Raw genomic sequence first — 27,657 nt, forward strand, 5'->3', positions numbered from 1 at the left:
TGCCAGATCTATAATCAGAGTCTTGGAGAAGGGGTCAGCGTTTAACAATGAATACACTTCTCGTGACAATAGACAATATGTGTTTATTTAATAGTCTCGCTATATAGATACTTATATGACTTGTCGCTCTAACAGATCGCTGCCTACAACGTGACGGCCGAATTTTATTGTGCCTGGCCCTACTATAGTTCCTTATTGTGCTTGAATCTATGATGGATCGACGTCATCTTTGGTTTTATTTTTTTTTCTTTTTTACTCTTAATTACTCATATTTTTTTTCTCTTTCCTCACACCGTCGGCTGTCAGCTAACAATTGGATTATAACTCGGCATTATTTTTTTTCTGTTTTTCTTTTCTTTTTTTTTTTAAGACGTCGCGACACGTGAGAAACATGGATGTCTCGCGAACAGCAGGAATTCGTTCTTGCGCGGGTCTCTGCTAAAGTAACGGCTGTTTTTCCGTGTGTTTTCGAACGCGATCGCGTTACCGATGTCTGCGACAGGATCGATGAACACATTTGTCTCGCGGTGTGTGGGTTGCTTTGTCGCCAAAAAAAAAAAGAAAGAAAACAGAAACTTCATCATCGTTACGAGCGATTATCATGTGATTCGTGTACATAAAGCGAGATAATACGATATTATTTTACACAGCGGGTACGATCATTTTTCTACCCGCAACTACGCGCCTCGCCGCCGGCAGGACAAAGAAAGAAAATTATATATATACAATATTTTTCGTAGCGTTATCAAAGAATCCGCGCTAATCGGTTAACGAACTGCTTACGAAGATATCAAAACCTTGAAAAACTTGCCATATCGCGCGTAGTTGCGGGTCAAGAAGAAACCGTTTCCTTAAAACGATACAAGAATTAGACGAAAGTGTACGGCGCGACTATTTTCACGAAAATTCAAGCGATCGACGTTCCCCGTCGATGTCCCGCGTTTTCCCTCGAATTCAGGAGGCGTCGACTTCGATGGAAGAATCTCGATCGCTGTGTCGGATTGCTGCAACGGTTGGCTCGATAAAAATGCGACGCATCCTCGACGAAAATGTGCATGAGATTAATTATACAATAAAAAAATGTCTTTTCACGGTTTCCCAACAGCAGGAACGAATCCTCGCAAAAATACGTTTTCATGGAGGCGTCTTCATCTGCGAGCCGCGAGGAACTCGATGGAGAATGACGTACACGTGCTCAGCAGCGTTAACACATATGTATATGTATACATTAATCGTTATATTTATATATGGTACCTCGATCTCCGCTATAATGTACATGTTGGTTCGCGCGAGCAGGTGTACGAGACCAGCTTTTTGGGACTGTTCCTCTGGAGTACGGTTTCCAAACATTCTTTGTCGAATCACTTAAATTTCGATTGAATAATAGAAGAATTTCTGTTTATTTAGTTTCTTGGATGCTGCAGTTGCAAGCTGGACTGTTGCGGGAGCTGGAATTAATTATTAAAGCACAATCAAAGGGCTTATGGTTTTTCCACGACTGATGGTGTTTACATCTCGACTTGGTTTATTCCTCGCGATCTCATTGCTATTGTTCCTAGAAAGCGTGAAAACTTTATCCAGCTCGCAGACCGAAGTTCGCCTCGACGCTTCTCGTGGCGTCGTTGACCAAGAAGTTTCAGACAGACGGGAACGCGCACAAGAGATTTTCATTTCACATATTATTACTTTTTTTTTCTTTTTGCTTTTTACGACAAACGTGACTCGTTATATAATGGCACACAGCATGGCAGTTGCAACAATGTACTTCAATAAACTGTTTACTTTTTTTTTTTTTCTTTATAGCTTATCTTAGCTTACTCGTTAAACTTATTTCTAGCCTCGTCGCTTCTCCTGTCCGCTTCGTCGACAAATCGCGTGATCGAGGATTCCTGCCAGAGTTGGGCGAAATTTCATTCGAATAATAGACACAGTGTACGTTTAATAGATTTGAACGGTTCAATTTTTATTCTCCTGTGAAATATTTTATTTTATAATTCAAACTTTTATTCGACGATAGAGAGTAGTTCATCCTTCGTTCGTTACTCGAAATTCGTATCTAGATTAGAATTTCGTCCGTCTCTGGTTTCTGGAGGGATCCCTCGATCACGCCGATCGTCGTTCGCTCGATTCGTCGAGCGTCCCGAAGACTAAATAGCCTTTGCTCGCTTCGTTCGGATCCTGTGTCTTTTTCTCGCAGTTTCTCGCTTAATTTTTCACCGCCACACACGCACACGCATTATTATCGTTCCCTTTAGGTATGTACACGCGATCGATAGTCGTGTCGCGGCCGTAATTAACGAACACGGCGCGCAGATCAGCGATACTCGATCCTATTCGATATTTTCGATACGTCGTTAGTGGCGCATTATCCTTTAGACTAAAAAGACACCTAGGCTTCTCAAAATCGATGTTTCAAAAACTCAGTATTAGTTGTCAATTCATTGGAACCTTTTTAATCTGGAAAAAATTAAATCAATTTTTTTGAGTAGCACAAATACTTGGAATATATTTGGATATCTGTATTACTTTTGAATCATTTGAATTTGTTTTATTTAAACAGAAGCAAACCTCTAGATATTTCTCTAGTGTTATACAATTTGTTTAGTTCCCTCTTTAAATGAGATTGAATTTAAAAGAGCAGTCTATTCCTTTTTTAAGGAGCTTTTCAAATATTAATCTCGATCCACCCCGAGGTATAATGTGTCACTGTACGTCGTCGTACCTCTTCCTTCTAGCTTTCTGTCTGACTCACGCTCTCGTGCTCTCGTTTTCGCTTAAATCCTCTGTTTCACTTAACGATTAAACACGTAGAAATTGGAGAATAAAAAAAGGGGGCGGGAGGACCCATGCCGTGGCGGCGTCAGGTCCAGGAGGACTCGCGGCCTGATTAACTCAGGTGTGTTCGTTTTGGTCGCGTTCAGCGTGATATCGTTGGACAATTGCGATTACTCCCTATCTTTGGTACGAATTTATTCACTCGAGCGGCCGCGGTTCCAACGTGGATCGTCGCGACGCCGCTACGGCTTTCCTTACGCAATATTTCACATAAAAACGTTTTTTTCGTCGTAGATACTAAACAGTCGAGTCGAAAAATAATATCGAGACGGCCTCGTTCACGCGCTCTCACGACTACTCGCTTTCCACGCTTTCGCATTTTCACTCGTGTTCCACGAACAGTCACAACTTAGGATCACTCGAGTGCGGATATCCTATCTGCGTTCATTTGTTCTGTTTAGTAATTGGAGGGCAGTCGATCAACGCTTTATTCGACTCATGGAGAAAACGGGAACACCCGAGCTTCTCTGTAACGTCAGAAATTATTCGAAGCTCCTTACAATTTTTTGTTCGTTTTTTTTAGTGATTTTTATTTTTGTTTCTCTTGTTCGCCAAATAAAGAGTTGATATCGCTTCTTTCGCGTTTCGCACGTATCAAGTTCGAAGACTGAGAAGAACATTCGGTTTTCCTCTTCGTCGTCGCCCTTGAGGGACCACTTGGCGTGATCGATATCAGGAAATCCTTTTAGCGTCACCCAGTGACGCATAACATCTCCGCGTCATTTAATAAAATTATCTGACGCTAAAGTGTCTGCCCTTCGTGCTCGTCACTCGATTTCCCCGTCGTATTTCCTTTGTCTTTTCTCATATATTCGATATAACCTTGAAGGAGAGACTATTTTTAAATAGAACGACGCAACATCGAAGCATTTATCGTCACACATTTCGCTTTGATAATTTATTCGTTAAACAGTCTTAAAATTGAAGATAAAGTTAATCAATCATTTAAAGCGATTACACCCTACGGTTACAACCTTTATTTATTTTTTTTATTTAATTCTTTTCATCTAATGAAGACGGGACGATGATAAGTGTCGGAGTGATTGTTTTATTACTGATTGAAGTGGAGTACTTAAGAGATCGGACAATAAAGAGTGCCGGTAAAAGATTCGTAAGATTCGAAAATTTGCTCTCAGGCCATTTCAATCCTCGAGCGATCGAAAGAAAGACTCTTTTTTTATTTTTTATATTCACCAACAGACACGCACACGTAACACAGTCACACCTCGTTAACAATTGTGTCGATTAACGGTAATATTAATTTTTTTCTGCTTAGCTATATATATATATGTATAATATATATATATAATGTAACACGATGATATAGGCTTGATATGACGGTGGCACACGTTTACTAACCGTTTCATTTTCATTTTATCCGGCTACATCCTCTCTAATTCCTCCTATTCACTCTCTCTTCATCTCTTTCCCGACTCAGCCATTGTCAAAACAAATCTCGTTGTTATCGCAATATTTCACAACTTTCAACCATCGCGCGAACGAAAACTCTCCGTAATTATCGTGTCAAGCTCCACCTCGAAATATTTGCTTCGTCGACCAGCTGACGTCAAAACGAACGTTTCGCAGCTACGGAACTAAAAAGTGAGGGGTCAAAAGTGGGCCAAACTTGCGTAGGAATTTATTACAGTTGATTATCGTCACTCTGGTCTCGTCGTTCGATTGTCTGGATTCATTTCTCTTTAAAAAATCATCTCTGTCTACGGTATTGGAGGCTGAACACGGAGAGTCTTCGTTCTCGACTTATACTAGCACCTCCTAACCGCAAAATCGTATTCTATTTCGTCTGATCGACCCTTAACGAGACATCGAGACATTCCTCTGTCATTTATCATCGGAACAACTCGAGAACATTGCTCCACGAGCGCTCCGAACGCGACGGAGGTCGGTGACTTCAACGCCCGCGCAAGAAACGAACAGAGGGAGACTTCGATGCTCGGCCAGGAAACGTTACTGCGAGATTTCGCGATAATCATTTCACAGAGCTCGAACAGCGGCCTTGTAATAATTATTCAAAATTTGTAGGATTAATAAATAATCGCACGTTATAATTGAAATCTGCAACTGCTTTCGATCATTCATCGACACGTTGACTGGCACAGATCGTTCGGACAAAACTGGATAACTCGCTACATATTTTATTCTTTTACCAATACATATTCAGTTCTTTGTTAAATACCGATATTTATTCTTTCGATAGCCTATTATTAATTATTTGCTCGTCCAGAAGACAAATGACTGTTGCCATTCAACGCGCCGATTATTAACCTTAATTACTCGGATTATTCAGTAACCATTAACCATAAATTATCCTTTGCCCAACACTGTTGCTTCGTTATCGCGTCAGTATCGATTTCTCGAATCTTCGCGTTGGAACATCTTAAAATTGACCCGGTGTCGCTCTTAACTCTTCGAACAACCGTTTCGCTGTACACGTTACGCTTATTCTACGGACCAGTGTCTGAAGTCGAGACGAGAGATGACAGAGGAAAGTGGCTCCGACTGAACGCAGTCGTTCTGTCGATCGCACAAGGTGGACGATCGAGCGAGTGATACGCGTCGTCCTCGACGATCGTCCACCTTGCGCGCGATTGGATTGCCCCCGTTCGATTCCGGCTAAATCTGCCATCTAAGTAGTAGAGTTCGCAATTGATAAGTCTTCGAAGTTGGGGAGGGGGAGAGGGGGGTTCGGCGCCATGGGCGTCAGAGATTGAATGTTTTTAGGGAAAAGTTGTCGTGTACCAGCAACGAGAAAGAGCGTGTTATCGACGAATTAAAGAGAGCATCTTTTTTTTCTTTCTTTTAAGTATTAACGATAAAATTTTACACTTTCAACATGTCACTTAACTCTCCGTACGGCAGACACGACAATATATGTATAGTTTCAATTTTTTTTTGTTTTTATGTATATATATGCATATATATGTATATATAATATGTATACAGTGAGCGAGAGGCGGGCGAGGAGCGCGCCGTTCGTTCTCAATTCCCTGCGGGCGATAGAGTCGATCCTCCCGCGATCGGAACCGTATCGATCCCGGTCAGAGACGGGCAAAACTTTACGTTTTAACGCATAGAAGGATGGCGATCTTTTAATCGACGAAAGTTCAGCAATACGTAGGCGGTAGAAAAAATTGTTAAATCGACAGACAACGATCAGGTGATGTAACATCGATGGTAGTGCCTCAGTTTAAATAGTGTTCTCGTTAGTGAAGAGTGATTGCCTGCGACATGAATTAAAGCTTGCTTATTTGCTGAAATGAAACGCGTACAGGTGGCGTAAATATTGAGGATAGAATTTTGCCCATCTCTGCCTCCAGGCCAGTGTACGGGAATCATGCACTGGGCGCTATCAGTTCGTAAGGTTAGTCTGAAGTTTTATCTGCTCGAGAGAATTCGTTTAGGATATATCTATGTATACGCGTAGTACAGGTTTACTCTAGACTAGTCGTTAGACGGGGGAATGGGTACAGAACCAGAGCGGACACAGGTGTTAGACTACGACTAGCAGGGCTATCGAAGAAACGTCGACGTACGACCTATTTACAAAAACGACTCGTTTCTTTCTACGCTATTCTTCAGCGCCTCGCGTTCAACGACCCCGATCCCCGCTGTCCCAATGGCAACCATTCTCTCTACGAGACCACGGATGGGCAAAATTTTAGTCGAATCACGAGTAAAATTCAACCGGAGAAATCTTTATTCGTTTATTTTGCGATACAGTTCGTTTCTACGGTGAGTGTAGAATGTATTCGTACAACGATCAGTTTCCCAAAAAACTTTTGCGTGAAATTGTAGTTTATTACCTTCTTTTCTATGAACAATGATAATCTACGTATTCTCGGAAATCTCTAGAATAGATATAGTCCAACCAACAATTACTGGATTATATAACTTGCGAAATTAAGAAGAAAATACGAAGAATCATCAGAAATATGGAAGCAATAAGTATCCGTACGGTTCTTATGACGAACCATTTACAGTAGAGTTTGTAACATAAACGCAATAGTTTACTGCTTCGTACGAATTCGAAAACATCAAATTTCCAGTAAAGAAGTCTCAAAAAATGGAGGAATGGAAGAAGATCCCAACACGAATAACATTGACACTTAGTTAATTTAATACCTGAAAGAGTTGCAGCAATTGTAAAATCAAAAGGTAATCCAACGAAGTATTAATTATTTATAAATTAATATAAATTTCGTTTCATTATGAAGTTTTAAAAGTTTAACAATTGTTTGAATATTTATTACTTCTATATTTCGATCGATTTACTATTGTTTTCTTGTTAATTTCGCAACTTATATAAATAACTAATTTTTGTTGCACTGTATCTATTATAGAGATTTCCAAGAATATGTAGAATATCATTGTTTATAAAAAAGAAGTTAATAAATTGCGATTTCATATAATTTTTTTGGAAATTGATCGGTGTAGAAATATTATCTACAGCCACTGTATGTAAGTCGAATTCTAATTTTTATTCGACAAATGCTTGAGATTGAGACAGATGGATGCTTATTTATCTTACATTCTTCGAGACAAGAATTTTTCCCATTTCTGGTCGAGAATGTATACTCGATGGCAACTGGGAATCTCAATCTACCGTTTAACGATCGAAGGAAGGTTATTAGATTCTCCTTGGATCCGGAAACTGGTCAGCACCGGCACGCCAATGTCTTTTCGCGTGTCCATTTTCGTTGGAAAACAGGCTCCCCGCCAATTGTCCTTTCTCTTCGTCTAAGACAATGGCCGCTGTCTTGAATGCGTTCTCGAAGACGCACGAAGAAAACGCTCGGGGGATTTCGTACGTATGTCTGTGTTTTCCTTGACTCTGACAGTTATTGACTCGATAATTGATAAATATTAATCCTCTATTGCGTGAATATCTCTTTCATTTCGTAAAGGAACTTAAATTTTTTATTGACTGCTCCGATCAATTGAGCTCGTTACCTAGCCTATTAGAATCTATCATATTGCAAACTCTGAAACGATCTATAATGTTTAACTATTCGCCGGGAACTATAACCTACTTTGCACTCGCAAGTCCTCTATCCTCTTAGAAAAATCCTAAAGTATCGTACGCAAGAGTCGAAAGAAAAATTTGTCTCTTTAGCAAACAACCCAATAGAATTCACATCTATATATACGTGTGTGACTATTTACACGGATAAAGATTTTGCAACAGTTTCAATAAATATCGATCGATCGTGTCAGTAGACGAACGAAACCTCCGTAACAATCTCTATAAACATTTACATGGCTGTCAACGTAAAATAGACACGTACCAAGTGATTCAGGCTGAGAAACTATATAGAAAGTCGTTCAGAGGGATTAACAGTCTCTATGCGCTTCGTGAATAATCGTAGCACGAGTAAATACCGATAGCGATCGTATCTACAATATTATTCTACAACTGTGTACACGTGATTACTTGCGTTTATATACAGATTACGCGTCCAGTAATCGTTCGAATGGATCGAAGGTTCTTTGACTCTGGTCGCCATTTTTAGTCTACGTCCAGTGAGTCACGAAGGTGCATATTTGTCCTTCCTCAACTTCGGACTTCAGACTTTTTCTTTCGGATCAATTGATATCAATTCCACTCCCAAACTCAGTAAAGTGTATCTTTAACTGTGAATATATTCTTCTCTACTTCCTTTATTTTTTAATTTTTAATACAAAATCGAACTTGATGAGAATCTGATGCAGTTGAAGGAATACGAACACTTCCGTGACTCACGTACCTGCTCTTATAATTCTTTCACGAATATGCTTCAACGGAATAATCCTATGAAATCAGTTAACAGTTCACGATTAAAATTCACGACACACAAACACTTTTAATAGGACGAAAAAAGCTCGCTTGGCGTTCTCTTCGTGCGTCCCTCCGCAGCATCCCGGGCACATCGAATGCCAGCTGCACGAAACGTTCGTTTATTGTCATCTTGAAAGCTAATCGACACCACGACTCGAGCTTCCTCTCGGTTCGTCTTCATCTCTCGATTCTCGAAATCACTGGACCCATTCGTGGCTGCCATTCCGAGGGTAGTTCGCAGTCGTATCCCTCGCGCTACCGATTATCTTCTACAACGATCCTACATCTTCTTTCGTCGCTTTCTAGAGCTCTAACGCTCGTTATTACAACGACGAACTTTGGACCCGTGACAAGAAATCCAAAATAAAGGAAAGGGATTTTTTGGGGGAGAAACCGTACGTGCATCGTCTCCTTTCGCGTTTGATCGAGCCACTCGAATCGTGGACGATGGAGAAATAGCAGCGATGGGGTTACGACCTTGCACAAGTCGATGGCAGGTGACTTCGCGGAAGAAAGGAACCGTTCATTGTTTCCTCGACGAGATTTCTTTGGAAGAAACTTGATCGAAATTTGCGATTGTGTAGTTCGATCGTGACCACTGTTTGTTCCAAGAATGTTAAATTTAATTCAGTGTTTCGCGAGAGAACGATTCCTCTCCTCTTTTATCTTCCTAACATCTGATAACCTGGACGAAGAACAAACTGCCACCCTTACGTCGCGTTCACGATCGTCGATCCTTTTTTCGTATCAATCTGGAGCGGATAGTAGAGAAAGAAATGCACGCTGGAACGAAACTCGACGCGTTGACGATAATTAATTCTAAACGATTCGACGCGTTCTTCTTCCTGGAAACGGAGCATCCCCAGAGGACTCCGAGGCATGCAACCAACTGGTCTACCGAAAAAAACTATCTATTTTCTATCGTAACAATTGTACCTCCTCCATGGACGCTCTGTTTCAATTGGTCTAGTCATTGGGCAGCTACGTACTCCCGTAGATCGTCGAGTTTCGCGCGATACATAATTGTTTTTTATCCTTCGCGCCACGTTTCGGTTATCTAAACGATATGCTGTTATCCTGTCTGCTCTAAAGACCCGAGGGAGCATTTTTCGCCGTCCCTTGAGAAGATCCCGCTGATACTGGCGCGTCCTTGGAACGATCCACGTGAAACGGACAGCCTCGTTTACGATTGGTTTAAACCAGGCCACCGATACTTCGCGAAATGATCCTCCTCGGTTGGTTCCGTGGGATATCGCGAGGACGACGTGCTTGGATGACGGTGATCAAAGTGATCGAAGTGATGGATGATGAAGATGGTGGTAATGGTTGATGGTGATTCGCGATGATGTATGCTGATTTTGGGGCACGAATGAATCATGGGGTGCTGTCTGTCGGTACTGTCGCTGTTGGGTCGATGAGGTATCTCTGTTGACTGTTGGTTTCTCTCTAAGACTCTAGAATGGCTCTAGACTGCCTCTACGGTTGCGTGTGTGTGTGCAGATGACAACATCGAAGAAACGAAGAGAGACCGATTTTGTTTGTTTGTTTGTTTGTTTTGTTTTCTACACCGTAATAACCGTAGGCGGCCTCGAGTACTTATCTGCTATCCCGTCGATGGGGCTTCGACTGGTCTCGGTTGCTTCGCGATTCCGATCCGTTCGATGTCTTCTTTTTGCTGGAAAAAAACAACAGCCTCTGTTTCGTCGATCAACTTAAATTTATTATCGAAATGGGTGCTTGAAAGTTCGAATGGTATACCTGCGAGATCGTTTAACTTACGAGTGAGAACAGCTGTCGCCATTCGTCGTAGCTGGCCGCGGGGAACTCGAATCGCTGTGATGATACGCGGGAGCTTCTTCCTCGTCGTCCGATGTCTCCAAAACTTTCGTTAGTAGATGTGGCGTCCCCGCTGAGTCCGTCGAATCTGACTCTATCGATAACTCGATACTCTTCTCATCCTGCGATTTTTTTATTTCACATTTTGACACAAGTAAACACGTTTCTTCGTTTTCTAGTAGGTGAATTACCTCTTTCTTCAGCTTGTCCAGGAGCCTCTTCCTGTCTGCCTTCAGCTGTTCAGCTTGCTCGAACTGAGCCGCAGTTTTAATCCCGGAATGTTCCAGCAAGGCCAGATGCGCGTCCTTCTCAGAGACTGCAGCCTTCAAAGCCTCTCGTCTGTCGTCGAATAAAGCTTTAGCAAACTCTCGGTAAAGCTAGCAACATTTTTTACTTGAATTCACTCACTTCACTTGACGTAGATCCTCGAGCTGCGCAGTTCTTTCTTCGGCGAGTCGTTGGAGCTTCGTTTCGTACTTCTGCAACTTGGACAGGAGGGGTTGACAGGTGATGCACTTCAACGCCGAAGTTGATTGCATCGACGCGATCCTCTGCTCCAACTTGGCTACCTGTGAGAAAGACAAACTGGCAATGTATACATAAAATATTGGTAACCCTGGAAAGTCCATGCCGATTTTTGGTAGGTGGTACAGCTCTGAAAACATGAGTGAAAACAAATAACATGTGCACATCCCTTACAAAGTGGAAAAGTTATGGAACAAAATAGTACTTATATAATTCAATAAATATATTTCAAAGTTCAAACGTGCCTTTGAATGTTCCTTAAAAATTGGCACAAACTTCCTGGACAACCCAATACAAGCATAATTAATTAAACACATTTCTGCTTACTTTTTGAAGGGTTTCCTTCCTCATCTTCTCTTCATTCTTCAATTTCCTTTCACTGTCGCTGGCAATGACGACGCTTTGGCGAAGAGCCTCTCCGAGTTCCTCGATTTTGTTTCTCTTCTCCGCGAGATCCTTGGACATCAGGCACTCCTTGTCCTCCTTTTCCTTTATAACGTTCATGAGCTCCTCGATCTGGTCGAGGTCGATCCTCTCGTTGAAGGCTCTTTCCAGAAAGTCTATTTCATCCTCTAGCTGTTGAATCCTCTCATCTCTGACCCTGATCTCTTCTTTGAGGACACCTATGTCGTCATACTGGCTCAGCTCCTTTTTCAGAGCATCCGTCTCCTTCCTCAGCTTCGCTATCTCGTCCTTGAACTCCGCGATCTGCTGCTCGTACGCCTGGATCCTGTTGTCCTTCTCAGAGATAGCGTGCTCCATCTTCTTCATCTTCTGCTCCTTATTGATCAGCTCTGAGGCCTCGTCGTTGGTCGGGTGATCGCAGGGAAGATCGTCTGGCTTCATTCCTGTCCCTCTGTCTTGGACGTTTCGATGGTTCTTTTGTGCTTCCTTTCCTGGAAATTTTACAAGTTCGGCCCAATGCTTTTGTAAATAATCTCCTCCTTTTCGAAGTCGGCTAAAAACAAGGTTCGTTATTGAGCTATTCATTGGACAAATCGAGTAACTCCATAAACAATAAATCGAAAAATGCGATGAAGTAATGTACATTGTTTTTTAAAATTCCCGTAATAATATAAATTCAAATAAATATTGCAGAATACATACATATACAGATGAAGCTTTCATTTAGCGGTATATAAAACTAATAAGAAAGAATAGCCAAGAAATAATTGTCAGTAAAGTTACAATTTTTATGTGATAAATAAATAATGTAGAATGTATAAATACAGGTATAGTTGTCATCTAACGGTATATAAAGTAAGAATAATAATCTAATATTAATGATAAGAAATATTTCCTAATATAGTAATATATTAATACTTCAAATATTTAATATATTAATAATAAGAAAGAATAGCCAAAAAATAATCATCAGTAAAATTACAATTTTAATGTGACTGATGGAGTTAATCGATTTGTGTAGTGAACGACTCAATTTTAGATGAATTTAGATCAAATAGACTTCCAGATATCCGAGCCACGTTCTTACCTTGACAACTTTCCTCAACCTTCACTAGCTCCTTCTCCAAATACCCAACACGACTCTGCAGCTGCTCGATCCTGCACTCTCGATCCTGCAACTTCCTCTTCAGTCCGTCCACGTTGTGCTTCCTCACGTACTCCTCCAGCTGCGTGACCATCTCCTCCAGCTCGACGACCCTCTCCTGACCGATCCTCGCCTCCCTGTTCTCGCCGTTCTTCTGTATCCACCTCTCCAACTCTTGGATCCGTCTGTTCCCAGCTGTCACCTGGCAACGAAGATCGTGCAGCTCTTTCACGTCGGGATTCTGTTTGAGGAAGTCCTCGAACTCTGCCACGGTGTCCTCCAGCTCCTCTATCCTCCTAGTCTTCCTCTTAATCACGATCTCCAGGTCTCGTACGCTCTCTGTATCAGCGTGCTCCCTGAGGAAGTTCTCCAGAGACTTCATTTCCTGCTCTAGCTCGACGATTCGTCGATTTTTGGTCTCGATCTCCTGTTTCCAGGACTGGTTCTCGTCTTTCGCTTCGGTTTCGCATTTCATGGACTTGGACGTTTCACCGTCCTCCTTCACCAGCCTCTTCAGAGCCTCGATCTCGTCCTCTAGCTGCGCTATGCGTTTGTTCTTGACCTCCAGCTCCTTCCTCCACGAGTCTTTCTCCTCCTTGAGTTCATCGGTCAGCTTTGGACTCTGCGTAGACGTATTGTTGATGTCCCCGATGATCTTGCAGGCGACCAGCTCGCCTTCTAGCTCGGCTATTCGTCTATTCTTCAGCTCCAGCTCCTTCTTCCAGCCGTCGTTGTCCTCCAGGCTGACGTTCCTGGCGTCCTTCATCTTCTTTGAGCACGCTTGCTCCTTTAGCAGCCTCTCCAGGGAGGATGCCTTCAGCTCCAGCTCCGATATTCGCTTGTCCTTCGCCTCTAGCTCCTTCTTCCTGCTTTCCTCGACCCCTCTCGCGTTCTCGGCTTGGTATTTCACCGTTTCCAGGTCCTGTGTGCGTGCGTCGGTGCGTGTGCGAAGGCGACGGGGTGACAACGCAAAGAAAAGTAGATGAAAGAAAAAAATGGCGGACATGTGGATGGGAATAAGGAGTTCAGCCCGTGTGCATTAAAACTGTATCGTGCTGCACGACGTAAGGGTGCGTCTCCGAATGGCTGCGATCGTGCCACGATCCGAAAGCTTTCTTTTTCTTTTGTTTTCATGTATTTTTCTGGTCGATCTCAATGATTTTCCCTTTTGCTTTTGCTTTTGCTTCTGCTTCTGCTTATGTTTCGTTTCTCTCTTTTATTTTACTTTCGTCGAATCCATCGTCCATGGCATACGTGGAAACGTCTTCAGCCTCTATACGATTCAACTATGTCGTTCTGTCTTTCTTCCCAGTTCGACGTTCTCTGCCTCGGCCTCTCTCACCATTTTACATCTTAGATTTATGTATACATTTATATATTAATATATCTACATACGTATATCTCTGCAGCGTACGTGTATATACACATGTACACACATGCGTCTGTCCCTTTCTCCTGCGTAATATGTATATATATATATCATCGCATCGGTAATAATAATTAACATTATTGTTGCCGTTGTCCTCTCTCATTTACCTTTACATTTATATTTATATTTATATATATATCTATATTTATTTATATTTATATATATATATCAAGAATTATTGTTATTATCGTCATTATCTTCCCGCTATAATTATTAAATACGATAACAATGGTCGCAGCGTTACGTAAAATAATTATATATCTTGACGTGTGTTGTTCATGGGCGAATCGGTACGATCCTTTCGTTTAATTAGTTTCGTATAATAAGTTCGTGTACTTGTAAAGTTCCGCTTAATATGCAAATTGTACTAAAAAGAACGGAGAAGGCGTCCCCAACGAAAATCGACCTTAGAACAAGCTTTTTAGGAATCCGGCGGGACCCGCCTGATTTTTAGCAAAAATATTTTAACACATTTTTATATTCGTTTTCAGGTTTTTGTTTTTAAGGGTGCAACATGTCATTCGGAGACGCACAGTTTCGGTTCGGTTTATTTGTTTGTTTGTTTTTTTTTTTTTTAGGGCAAGGTGTACAAACATGAAGGGACAAACACAGACAGAAGGCAAACACGATAAATCAAGCAAGCAAATACGTATGTGTGTACGTGTCGTATCCAGGAGCAGCGTGGAAATTCAAGAAGAAAAATCGTTAGTCGTGCACTTGTCGATCGATAGAGTCCAGGATCGCAAGATAATCTTTGATTCGCGTAAAGAAATAAGAAGTTTGAAGTTTATTCATGTACATATTTATAATGGAAAATTGATTTGGAAACGTGACTTTTGGAGAATTGATTTGGAACATCATTTAAATTAAATAAATCAATAGATATAGATGGTGCAGGTACTTATAGGACTGACTGTATCGTTAAATATAATAATTGGACTGCGGATCTTTATGCACAATAAAATCTTTGCGAACGTGCCTACAAAAGTTAAACCTAAATAGGAATTTACTTTACTCTGCAAATATTATAATATGAACTTTACTCTTAATATTTTTTATATTCTTGCATACTGTGTCCATTTTGTAGTTTCTTGCACACTCAAATTCCCTATAAATCCATAAAACTCCGCAGTCTAGTAATAATTAACGAACTATTTCATTATATTAGATATTTTGTTAGTAGATCGCTAGAAATGTAACTTGCGCACTGACCTCTTGTTGCTGTGCAGTTGCGGCTTGTTTCAACTTGGCTTGTGCGGCTTTTAGTGCACTGTAAGGAATGGATTAAATATTATTGTCAAATATAATGTCTCATAAAAAAAACTGCAGAAAGTGTAAATTGAGAAATATTAATAACTGGTACTGACTCTTGAAGTTCTCTGATTTGTCTCTCTTTGGAGTTCTGCTCTTCCTGAGTCATCTGCATCAGTTGCAGTAGCCTCTCGGTCTCTGCAGCGCTTCTGGTCGACTCCTGTTTCGCTTTTTCCAATTCTTTCTCTGCAGCTTCGAGACTCTTCTGCATCTCCGCCAATCTTTTGTCCGGCGACCCACCGCTCTGTTCGAAGAAACACAGTGATCAAGACATACTAAATGTATATTTCCACGATAGAAACTTTGTTGAAACTTTTCTTCCTGATAGGTTGAGAAGTAAACGCTACATTTAACTTTGCACTCCTGTGTCAAGTGTGACTCGAAATCGGTTTTTATCTCAAATCAATAGTGAAGGAAATTGTTTCAAGAGATATCATACACTTGAAAATTACAAAATACAGCAAAAGTGACAATAAAACTGGTATTTAAGTGAATTCGTTTCTTCCTTTATTTATTTAAATTGTCTAATTTTTTAGTTAAAGTAAATTTCAAATAAAGCACTTAAAAACGTTGGGAGCTGCTCATAATGAAATTGAAATATTATTCGGAGTGCAAAGGGTTAAAGTAATCTGCGTGGATTACCCTCTGCAACTGCTGCTCCAGCTGGTCCATTTTCGCTTTCCGTTTCTTCAGGTCCTGGTCGAGACTTTGGAGCGTCCTCTCCTTCTCCTCTATCGTTCTAGCTTTCTGATCTACGGACTTCGCTCGCTCTTCCATCTGTCTTCTCTGCTCCTCCAGTTGGCGTCTCTGTTCCTCCAGCTGTCTTTTCTCTTGAGTAGTGTCGGTACCAGGTTTCCCTCCGCCAGCTTGGAGTTTCTTGTTCGCCTCGTGCAAGTCCACCTACGTCGAAACGTTAATTGTAAATCTCAAATCCATTCGGTTCGTGCGACGCTACAGCTAAATAGGCAGATGCAAGCCGCCATACTAGGGCCGCGACCATTTCGTAGAATTTGCACCACCGGTGGGTGCCTGATCGCGCCGAATTCATTTTCTTTTGCTACCAAAGTGCAAGCTACTTAAATCATATCTTTGTCAAAGAGACGAGTGTTTTGTATTCTTTAAAATTAATTTAGATTCACGTAGGGATACTCGGAGGTCCGATGGACTCTGTTCAACTGCATTAAGAGCTTCTAGAAACCAGTTCAGAGGCGTCGAAAATTCGTCGGGGTCAACGACAGGGTCCTAGAAATGTTCAAATTTGAATCGAAGTGAAATCTGGGGACGTGCTCCATTGGTCGTCATGGTCACGGCGCCGGGTAAAATGAGAAATGCATGAATCGCAATTAAAAATAAGTCACGCACAATCGAGAAGATCGCTTTCTCGCAATCTAGTGGCGTTTGCGGCGAGGTATAAATATATACACAAAGAAATATATATATGCGTCGTGATAAAAACTGTCACCAGGTGAATAAATTTATGTCTACAACGAAGAGCAAAACGCATGACACGCCGAGCATGCACCGATCAAGAGAACGACAATCGCCTGTTCGTCGCTTACAATCGTACCAGCCGTTTTCTGTCTCTGGAATCGGTGCTTGCTCGAACGAAAACAAGGGAACAAAAACAGCGATGCTTGAGGTATGTTGCTCGTCGTCGCACGCGCAAACATAACAACAGCAATAACAATAACGTGTCGAGCATACCCCCTGCGACCCAGGAGACGATCAGTGCGATCGTCGACTTCTGGAATTTTATTTACTGGTTTTCTTTAGTACGAAAGATAATTTCAATGGAAGATAATTCCGTTCGTCCCCTCGGCGTCGCTGGCGGTAATAACAACAGCAAACATAACGATAAAAACGGCATAAACGATCGAACGTACTCGAAATCTAAAGTAAACGAAAAGAAAACGAGCGATGAGCGCGCGAATGGCTGTGCTTGAAAGTGGTCGCGCGTCAAGCGCAATTTGACGTGGCGCAGCATGATTCGTGTATTTTTGTTTAAACTGTTCACGAGAAAGATCCACTCGTGTCTTTCATAAACGAAATAAATGAACGAATCGGTACGCTGCGCCGCGTTAGATTGCACGCAACGCGAGGCTGGCCTGAAAGGTGATCGCAATGGTCGATCGGGATCGTGGGTGTTGGTCGCTTGAAAAAGGAAGGTCTGAATGGGGGATGATATATGGTGAAGGCGATGTTGCGCTTCGCTGTGAAGTGTGACGGACGCCCGGAGATTATACATGTACGCAACACAAAGATGAGAAAGATGTGCGGGTGCATCGTTTCCGGTCTCGTCTGTATATATACATGATTATCGGTTCGGTCGTGATCGTTCAGTTATATTTGAATATTTTTTTTTTTTTGCGGCGTGTATGAGCTGTGGGCGAGTATCTGCTTCGTCGACGACGAAGGCAGAGGCTGCGGTTGAAATGAGAAGACATAGAGAGACGAGAGGCGCGGTGTGTCGGCAGCCGGTCGACAACGATCGGCCACGATTAGGCGGACAGAGGAGTGCAGACTGTGCGGGTGTAGGCGTAGTGTTTTAGGTCAGCGCGAGCGAGTGCAGGTCGTGCTGCTAACCTGATTTTTCTCGAGTTCCTGGCACAGCATTTCGAGCTGCGCCTGGAACCGCTCGCGCTCGACGGCCGCCTGCTTAAGCTCCTCTCGCGCGCGTTCTAGATCCTTTCTCAACCTGGCGGCCTCCTGGCCGTTCTGCTGCGGTTGCTGCTGCTGCTGCTGCTGCTGTTGTTGTTGTAGCTGGAGCTGTTGCTGCTGCATGGTGGTCTGCATCTGCTGGATCTGCTGCTGCTGGACGTGCAGCTGCCTTTCCGTCGTCTGGATGCGTTTCTGCAGCTCCGTGGCCTGCCTGTCGGCAGCGTCCGCCCGTTGCTTCTCCGTTTCGTAGAGCTTCCGCCATTGCTCCAGCTGCGCGTCGTTCCCGCCAGCCGACGTGTCCCTTGAGGCGATCTGCTTTTGCAGTTCCTGCACCCGTTTTTCGGCCTGTTCGGCCCTCTGTCGTTCTTTCGTCTGCTGCTGCGTCAGGGTCTGCACCTGCTGGGTCAGCCGATGCACCTCCCGCATCTGCGCTTCGAGCGCCTCCTTGGCTGCCCTGTCGGGCGTCTGGGCGTGAGCTCTCTGTTGCTGCAGCTGCTGCAACCGACGCACCTCGTCCCGTTGACGCTCGACTTCCGCCTCGTTCGCGTTCAACTCCTGCTGGAAGTTCACCAGCATCTCCTGCGACTTCTCCAGCTGTATCACCAGCTGATCGCGCTCCACCTGCAGCTGCTTCGCCTCCGCCTCGAGTTTCTCCTTCAGCTTCTCGATCTTCTCCGAGTGTTTCTCGCGGTTCTCGAGGATCGCGGCCATCTTGTCGCGTTCCCGTTGGGCGAGCTGCAGTTCGTGCTGCAGATGCGCCATCTCCTCGCTGCCAGCGATCTGTTGCTGCTGCTGTTGCTGTTGTTGCTGCTGCTGCACCCTGCGCAGCTCCTGCCTGAGCGCCTCGCGCTCGTCCCTCAGCAGTTGCGTCTCCGCGGCGAGCCGTTCCAGCTCCTTCTTGTTCGCCTCGGCGGCCTCTTGGAACTTGGCCGTCTGCATGTGCGTCTTCTCGAGCTCCTTGGCCAGCCTGCCCGCCTCGAGCTCCACCTGATCCCTAGCTATGATCGCCTTGTCCAGACTGGCGCGTAACCGTTCTACCTCGATGCTCGCGCTCTCCGACCTGGTCTTACCCTCCGTTTGCATCAACCTCTCGAGTCGGACGATCTCGACGCGGAGCTTCTCGTTGTCCGCCTCCAGGGCGTCCGCTCTCGCCTTTACCTTGTCGTGACGGTCGCGTATCTTCTCGGTTTCGATTCTAGCGCGCTCGATCTCGCCGCGATTCCGTTCCTGCGCCGCGGTTGCCTTGGCGGTCTCCTCGCGCGCCCGCTCGAGCTGAAGCTGCGTCTCGTGCAGCTTCGCCTCGAGCTCGGCGTTCCCGGTCTGCGTCCTCTTCAGCTCCGATTCACGGCCCTCGAGACGTTCCCGCAGCTTCTCCACCTCCTGCTGTAGCCTACTACCCTCGCTCTGCCACTTCTCCTGCTCGTACTGGTATTTACCTCGCACGCCCTCCGCACGTTCCAAATCGGCGCGCAGCCTCGAGGTGTCCTGCTCGGCCTTCCTCGCGCGCTCGAGCTCCGCCAACGCCTTCTCCAGACGATCCCTCAGCCGCTCCACCTCCAGCTTCGCCCGCTCGTGCTCCTCCTTCTGCCGTTCTTGGCTCTCTTGATACTTGCCGAACCTGGCCGCGTACCTCTCGCTTTCCTCGCGAGCGCTCTCGGCCTCCACGCGCAGACGTTCCGTCTCCGCCTGGGCCTTCCTCACTTCCGCCTGTTGTCTGTCGTGTTTCTCGTACATCTTCTCGATCTCCTGCTGCATTCTGACCAGCTCCTCCTGCGTTTTCTCCGTCGCAGCCTGAGCCTTGTTTAGCTGCGAGTGCGCGCGCTCCAGCTCGAAGCTGATCCGCTCGTTGTCCGCCACCAGTTTCTCCCTCTCGTTCTGCAGACGACGCAGCTCGATCTGGGACTTTTCGTATCGCTCGCGAACCATCTCTAGGTCCACGGCCATTCTGTCGAGGTCCTCCTTCGACTTTTCCTCGTGCTCCTTCGTGCGGCCCAGCTGCAACGCCGCTCTGTCGTACATCTCTTGCACTCTGGCCAGTTCTTCTTGCGCCTTGCGCGCTTCCTCGCGACTCTTGCCTGCCAGCATCTGCTGCTTGTCCGTTTCGAGCTCCAGCCGGTCTCTGTCGGCCTCCATCACTTCGATGCGATTCTGGAGTCGGTAGACCTCGCTTTGCGCTCTGTCGTGGGGTCAGAAAACGATGGTCAGTGTTTGATTAGTTCCAGGAGTGGTTGGAATGCGGTTGAATGCGATAGTTCGGACAGTATCGTTTCAACTATGCATACACCTTCCAGCAACTGGTAGATGCCTACTATGTTGATTCGTTATATACTCCCATAAATATTCGTACCCTTTATGTCTATTGAAGAGATTTTATTAAATTAAATGATAGGTTTGATGTTACTTAATAAATTTTCTATAATAAATATGTACATAAGTAAATTTTACATGTGTATGTGTCTAGAATGAAAAATTTATTTGGAACGTCGAACCTGTCATTTAATTTAAACAAACTTGTTTCATAAACACAGAGGATACGATTATTTATTGGACTGACTGTAAGTCTGTGTCCATTCTCAATTATACCGATGAAGCTATTTCGAAAGGATACGCTGATTTACCTGTCGTACTTCTCCAGCATCTTTTCGAACTCCTTGTTCGCGTTCTCCCGTTCCTCGTGCGCCTTGTTCATGGAATACTGAGCCTTGTCCAGTTTCTCCTTCAGGATCTCTATCTCGGTCACTGCGTCGTCTCGCTCGAGCTGCTCGACGACAATCAAACAGAAAAGTCATCGTACAAATTCGTCACCAGTTGTCAACTAGAGCTAGTTACTCACGGTTAGCTTCTGATGAGAATTATGCGCCTTCTCCCATCGCTCCTTCACCAGGTCGAGCTCAGACAGTACGTTCTCCTTTTCTCGTTGCATCTTCGCTATCTGATTCTGCTGGAACTCTATCCTCTCATGCAGCTTCTGCGTTTCCTCCTGGAACCCGTCTCGCTCCTTCTGCAGTCGCTGCATTATGATCTGTGGGACACAAGGCGAAAGCGTGACTAACACTGCTTTCATGGTATCAATTTTATTTGTAATTAAATGGAACGGGAATATATTATTGTACCTATAATACCTATTTGTACTTGTATATTTAAGTATAAATATAATTTTAAATTTATAATATATTACTTCGTAAAAGCTGACATGTTATGTATTATAAACAATTATTGATTAATTAGAATTATATCAATTACATGTGACATGCAATTTGAATTCATAAATGTATATAAACAGTTAATCTTAAATATATTAAAATATATGTTCCATTTGATTATATTCATGGAATATATTATTAATTTATTTCAAATCCTTTAGCTCTAGATATATTTCAAATTGTCAGAGACTGACGAAGCCACCTGAAATATCAACTAACAACCTTACCTGAGCCTTCTCGTATTTGTCCTGCAGCCGATCGACCTCCAATTGGATCGTTTCTCGTTCCTTTTGCATCCTCGTCGACTGGCCAAGCGCTTTGTCCAGCTGGCTCTGCAGATTCTCAAAGTCGTAATTCTGTTTCTCCCGTTCCATTTGCATCTGTAGATTTGAAAGTTTCTTTGTTGGCAAGTTAGACGAACAGGATCCTTGAGATAGCCTTCTGAGAGTCGGAGATAAATTCTTCGTCGATAAGTATCGAAAGAATTTTACTCACCCTGCGAATTTCTGTCTGAGTTTTGTCGAGCTTCTCCTGAAGCTTGTCCACTTCGCTTTGGGTCTTGTCCAGTAGATTCTGCAGCTTGTCCTGCTGAAGCTGCGATTTGCCAAGAGTCGCCTGAGTGCGTTCGAGTTCCTCTTGCGCTTTCTCGAGTTCCCCTATCGCTTTGTCCCGTTCCGAGTGAAGTCTGGCCACGGACGCTTGGGCTCGGTCGTACTCGTCTCGAAGACTCTCCTGTTCGCCTTGAGCGTTCTCCAGCCTGGCCTTCAGCCTGTACACCTCGCCCTGACTCTTCTCCACCTTCGAAAACAACGACATTAGCGTTAAAAATGGATAGGTCAATAAAAATTAAATTAATTGCGGCTAAAATTTGCCTTGAATTTAATTGTATTTCGAGAAAGTACATCGATCCTTTATAGTTAAAAATCGAGTATTAGTTGCTTAGGAATTACTTGCAAATAACTGTGATCAATTGAATATTAGGTAATTGTAAATGCACCGTTTCAGGTAATTAAGTTTAATGGTATTATTGCTTTCATCACTTCTTCTCAATTACTTGCACAAGAATCTGCTAATTTCCTTTCGTCCTTTATTTATGGAGGCAAAATTAATTTTCCGGGAGTCTTGCAACCCTTAATAGCTACGCCATTAGAGAAACTACACACATGCTGCCACCGATTCATTATTAATATGACCCTGATGTTCTCTGTTCATCGTGTCGCGATAATTAAAATTCATTTCGCCTCCACCTAATAGACCAATAACTGTTAATACTTACTTTGTTCATTAAATGTCATAGGAATGAACATCGTTACTTGTATTATTTATTTCACACGGTATTTTCTATGATTAATCATTTTAATCAAGTCTAATCTATTCCTTGTCTCTGTTTTAAGAAAAAAATGAGAGGAAGATCGAAAGCTCCCGGCTGAGAAAATCGGACACCTTCGTTACAAAAAAAAAATCCCATTCAAATGTCTCGGACTTCATTTAGGGCTGCGTGCAATTTTCCAGCCACTTAACCGACAGTTTCATTACCGGTTCGTTTCGGGCCATCTACGAAGCCCCGGAAGAGCAACGACCCTGAGAAGAACGGGCGCGTGATTGGAAATTAGACTTCGTCTGATCGACGGACAGAAATCGCGGTTAGACTTCGCATCGATCGCTATTAACGTCTATTGTTCTTGGTTCTTGGGAGACGAGCAAAGCTGCTAAGTCGACTCGGTCGTCGATTAATGGTCGCTGGACGACGGGGCGCCTATTACTGGACAGGGGATTGGTTCAGGTTACTTCCGACCGCGGCCGTTGGTCCGTAAGCGAAAGGAACACGATTTCGCGATGCGTGGATCTTTCGTGGATCGAAATCGCGTGGTCCCTTGGCTCCGCGGAAGCGTCATTAACGGAGGAAATGATTCAGCCGCGAATTTGGATCCCTTTGGGCTTCAATCGACTTTACTGGTTCGCTAGCACAAAGGCATGAGAAAGATAGTTTGATTATTACCTCGTTAATGAAGCTTTAATAGAAGAAAGTGCCAAGTTTATCAAATTTTGACACTTTTGCTAACATCAACCAGATCAGAGAAGTTAAAAATGTACAAGTTTATTGAAGAAAGAAGTGGACAAGACATATGTGATCTTAGCCAAACAATTTATCTCCATAAACTAATCCATGTCGTCACAGAATGAAGTTGAAGATTCGCTCATGAGTTTGTTGAAGGAAGATGTGGAATAGACATATCTAATCATGGGTAATCAATTTATCTGCATATAGTACTTTAGTCTACGCCATCATAAAATGGAATTAAAGATTAACAAGTTCGTTGAAGGAAGAAATAGGCGAACCATATGTGACCTTGGTCAAACAATTCATCTGCCTTTCAAATGACCCTAGTCCTCCAGTGCATCGAGGTTAACAAACGATTATTAACAAACGATTATCAACAAACGATTACACTTTTAAACGATTACCAAGGGGAGAACAATTGCCTTGAACAGATACCTTTTCTTGCAGGGCGGCAGCCTCAGCCCTGGCTCTCTCATTGTCCGCCTGCGTGACCCTAAGCTCCGCCTGTGCCCTCCTGAGTTCGGCAGCTGTCTTCTCAGCTCGCTCCTGGATCCTGTCTATTTCCTGGGTGGTGTTCAACGAACTCCTTCCGTACGTGGTCGACGACCTCTCTAGGTCGTGCCTGAGCCTCTCGTTCTCCAGCTCCAGTCTGGTCAGCCTCTGTTTGGCAGCCTCCCAGTCGGCGCCGCTGCGACCGACTTCGGACGCAGCTTTGTCAAGCTCCGCTTTGCTCTTGCCCAGCTCGGATTGCGAGCTTTCCAACTTGGCCTCTAATCTGTCCTTCTCCGCTTGCGCCCTCTCCAGACGGGCGCCCAGTTTCTCGACCTGTGAACAGTTTGCCAACACGTCAGAGATTTGGCCAACGAACTATCTTCGACTTGCTTTTATGTCAGCTATTTTATGGGCTATGGTAAGTCACGCGAGTCTTGAAATTGTCTGCCACTATCAAGAAAATTGAGATTCGTAGATTAAGAATCTCTGTAGGAAAGGATAGTTGATTATCGATCTAATTCAGATGATATAATAATCGGCACTATATGATCAGGAACGGTATAAAAATTGTCTGCCACTCTTAAAGAATCGAGACTTATTAATTAAGAAGCTACTAAAGCAGTTCTTTCTCCATCTAATTAATAATTGACATTATAGAAGCAGAAACGATCTAATCCATTGAACAGGGTGACCAATAGAAGCCTATTTCCGTCGACGAGAACCTCCAGGACTTGTTAACTGAGAATCTGTCGAATTACCACTGTAAGAGGGGGTAGGGGGGTAAACTCACCTCAGACTCGAGGGCGTGAATTTTCATTTTGTACTCGGCGAGCTCCCTCTCGTGTAATTCCCTTTCTTCCTGCTTCTCCTGCTCCGCCCGATCTCTCTGCTCGCGTAATTGCGCCATTTGCTTCTCCTTATCTCCTATCGCTTCCTCGAGGCTACTAAGTGCACCCTCGCTGCTGCAGTGGTGCGCCTGCATTGCCGTCAGACGCGCCCTGGCCATGTCGACCTGGTTGTCCTTCTCCTTCAACAGATCCTCCAGATTCTCGATCTGAAGGAACAACGACTCCGTCGTGACCATTCGAATTTCACCATTTTGTTTCAATTCAGTCGTGGAAGGGAATGAACAGAAATGAGGATCTCCCCGAGATTAATGAAAGGCGGCAAGGAACCCTTGGGGATGATTCATCACGGCATCGAGTGAAAACGTGGGGATCGTTAGTGGTAAAAGATTTCTCCGAGGAATTAGTAACAGTAAGAAGACAGTCAAGAGAAGCTTGTTATCGGTTACAATAAACGTTTAGATACTCTGGTTAGATATTCTGGTCACAGCAGATATTATTATGAAACTATTACAATTATCTATTTTTATTTTATTTTACGTTGTAATTTATTATGTATTTTTGTTATTTTTAGTGATTTTAGCATGGGCATTTGTTAACTTGATCGTAAGTACTCACTTACCTGCCATCTCATGTTCAGCAATCTTCTCAGACATCCACAATGCATTTACACAACTGTACGAGGTGTCCCATTAGAAATACCTGCTCGAATTTCTTTGCTGTTTTGAACAATGAGAAGAATCACTGCTTACAAACTTTGATGGTGACATAGAAACTTCAAGGTCAACTTCACATGCACTCGTGTATCCTGCGTTAGTCAATAACTCTTCCCTTTACTTGAAACAGCGAAGATATTAAGGTTTCCAGTAGGACACCCCTTGTACTCGCGATAATAGCAACTAATAACGCATGACAACTGCAGAAAAGAGCAAAATGATAAAAACAAAAGTTCTTCTATACAGCATTTAAAACGGGAAAAAAATGGTAAAAATAATCCATGAAGCGGTGATTCGTACCAATAATTGGTGACAGTAGAGGAAGTCATTTTTTACGAAATTTCATCTTCGCCACCCCCTGACCCAACTGTCATCAATCACAATGATGGAAAACACAATGAAGGTGCACTTTTACATAAAACAAACAACAGAGAAATAAAAATGTAACGCAACATAATTTCCATAAGTCTTTATTGGCAGGGAGACAACTAAGGGAGAGCGCGAAGACTTAAGAATTAAAATAGCAAGGCGCGTTTAAACGCTCGACAGTCGCGATCAATCACCGATAAAAAAACAACGAAGATTCACTTTTACGGAAAATAAATAACAAAGAAATACAAGGTCTTTATTGACAGGTACAAAGGAACTCTAGTTAACTAAAGGGGGTGCGAAAACTTAAGAGTAAAAATGGTAAGGCTAAAGGTTCGACAGTCGCGATCGATCACAGATGAAAAACACAGGTGCACTTTTACAAAGAATAGATAACAAAGAAATACAGTCTTTAATGGCAGCGAAACAGCACTGGCCAACTAAAAGGGGTGCGAAAACTTAAGGATAGAACAGGTGAGCCGCGTTTAAACGTACGACAGCTGGTACACTATCGACTACGGGGCTAACAAAAAATAACATTGCAAAAATATATGTTGCACGAGCACGCGCACGCCTCACTCACACCAATCGACGTCATGATTTACACTCATGCGCACTGGCCGCAGTCGCATTGTAGGAACTATCTTACGTTAAATGTGCGCGCTTCCTCTTTGACGCTGGGCTAATTAATCGCTGGACGAAAACCACTTTCGTTCCTGTTGGAATCAATTAACAGGCGGTGGAGAAACGTGGTGATGATTATGCTTTTTTCACGGCTAATGCTGATGACGCTGATTAAATTCACTTTGAGCGATAATGGACGATGCTTGTCGGACGCGGTCGCTCGATCTCTCGCGCTCTTTTTTTTGAGTTTACAGGTCCTTTCGAGGGATGAGGGATTAAAGGGAGTTGTGAAACGTGACCTGATGGCATCGTTGATCGCCGAAGCGTATTTTTGTTATCGATGCGTTTGTTTATTGGAGAGTATAGATTTTTTTAGAGTGCTGACCGTGCCGGAGGTTATTTAGCTGTGTGCGTTTGTGGAAGTAAAGAGATACAAGTATTATAATATTAATGAGAATTTAGTTTGCTAATTTAATTTCAGTACAAAGTGCTGACCCTGGTTTCTACGGTTACGTTGATCCAACTGAATTAATTTTGTCGATAGTGGTAAGGATCCAATCCATTTTAACGTAAACCACAGTGAACCAGAAAGATTCCAATAGGTCCAGCCAATCCCCGTTATCACCGTCCCATTTCAAGCAATTTGGATTCCTGCATAGCCGAGGATCCCGCAGAATAAACAATGTGCCAACCCCTCGACAACTTGAAGCGAAAGTTTGTTCTGTCTCCAATTTCTCTACTTGCCCAGAGGGGGTGTTTCACATTTCACCATTTCCATGTATCAACGCTAGCTTGTATCTCCTACTCCATTATCCTGCGATTCTATCGCCCTGGATTGAAAATACTCACACCACCCTCCAGCGACAATTTAAAATAATCAAAAGATGTATTAATCCTTCCAACAAATTTACTATAGTATTTTGCACGTTAGTTTCGAAATTAAGGAAGGTCAGTGGCACGTACAGAATATTTATATTTAAGATTTAGAGTCTTCGGAAGAAAATTTACTATGTATTGACTTGAGACAGTCGAGGTGCAACACATACGCGAACTATTACCCGAATTGATGGTCACACCGGTACAAATATCCGCAACACCGCTGGCTATGCATATTCATGCGCTTTAAACATCGATCGTCGGATAGTCAGATTATTTCGTTACCATAAATTAGTCTCGCGCGCTGAATACGCGATAGGAAAATAAATTCAGGACGCTGCGTTCCTTGATGGTGTAACGGGGACCGTCTTCGACGGTCGATGGAGAGTTGAAAGAAAGGGGTGACATTCCCGTTTGACGCGAGAAATTACGAAGGTCTGCGCGAAACGGGGATAACTGGGAAGATCGCTAATTGAGAAGATGAAGGGCGC

General features: G+C 43.4%; 1 protein-coding gene across 8 annotated transcripts in view; it reads right to left on the reverse strand.

Moving 5' to 3' along the window:
• Positions 1 to 64: 64 nt before the first annotated feature.
• The window catches only part of LOC128874013 (trichohyalin), a 96,992-nt gene continuing 69,399 nt past the window's right edge, over positions 65 to 27,657 (reverse strand). For 6 of the 8 annotated variants that reach the window (XM_054118221.1, XM_054118224.1, XM_054118223.1 and 3 more), the window contains 16 exons: positions 24,527 to 24,790; positions 23,680 to 24,069; positions 21,678 to 21,980; positions 21,410 to 21,562; positions 20,813 to 21,001; positions 20,598 to 20,737; positions 17,905 to 20,155; positions 15,964 to 16,221; positions 15,378 to 15,565; positions 15,223 to 15,280; positions 12,525 to 13,503; positions 11,360 to 11,928; positions 10,916 to 11,076; positions 10,699 to 10,846; positions 10,451 to 10,629; positions 65 to 10,346 (listed from right to left, as the gene is read on the reverse strand). In XM_054118221.1, the coding sequence (XP_053974196.1) occupies positions 10,268 to 10,346; positions 10,451 to 10,629; positions 10,699 to 10,846; positions 10,916 to 11,076; positions 11,360 to 11,928; positions 12,525 to 13,503; positions 15,223 to 15,280; positions 15,378 to 15,565; positions 15,964 to 16,221; positions 17,905 to 20,155; positions 20,598 to 20,737; positions 20,813 to 21,001; positions 21,410 to 21,562; positions 21,678 to 21,980; positions 23,680 to 24,069; positions 24,527 to 24,790 (6,309 nt within the window). In that variant the 3' untranslated portion in view covers positions 65 to 10,267. Of the gene's footprint in view, positions 10,347 to 10,450; positions 10,630 to 10,698; positions 10,847 to 10,915; positions 11,077 to 11,359; positions 11,929 to 12,524; positions 13,504 to 15,222; positions 15,281 to 15,377; positions 15,566 to 15,963; positions 16,222 to 17,904; positions 20,156 to 20,597; positions 20,738 to 20,812; positions 21,002 to 21,409; positions 21,563 to 21,677; positions 21,981 to 23,679; positions 24,070 to 24,526; positions 24,791 to 25,203; positions 27,454 to 27,657 lie in introns of those variants that run through there. The other 2 variants (XM_054118227.1, XM_054118228.1) reach the window with 2 other exon arrangements.

Source organism: Hylaeus volcanicus, chromosome 3 (assembly GCF_026283585.1).
Source record: "Hylaeus volcanicus isolate JK05 chromosome 3, UHH_iyHylVolc1.0_haploid, whole genome shotgun sequence".
Lineage (NCBI taxonomy): Eukaryota > Metazoa > Arthropoda > Insecta > Hymenoptera > Colletidae > Hylaeus > Hylaeus volcanicus.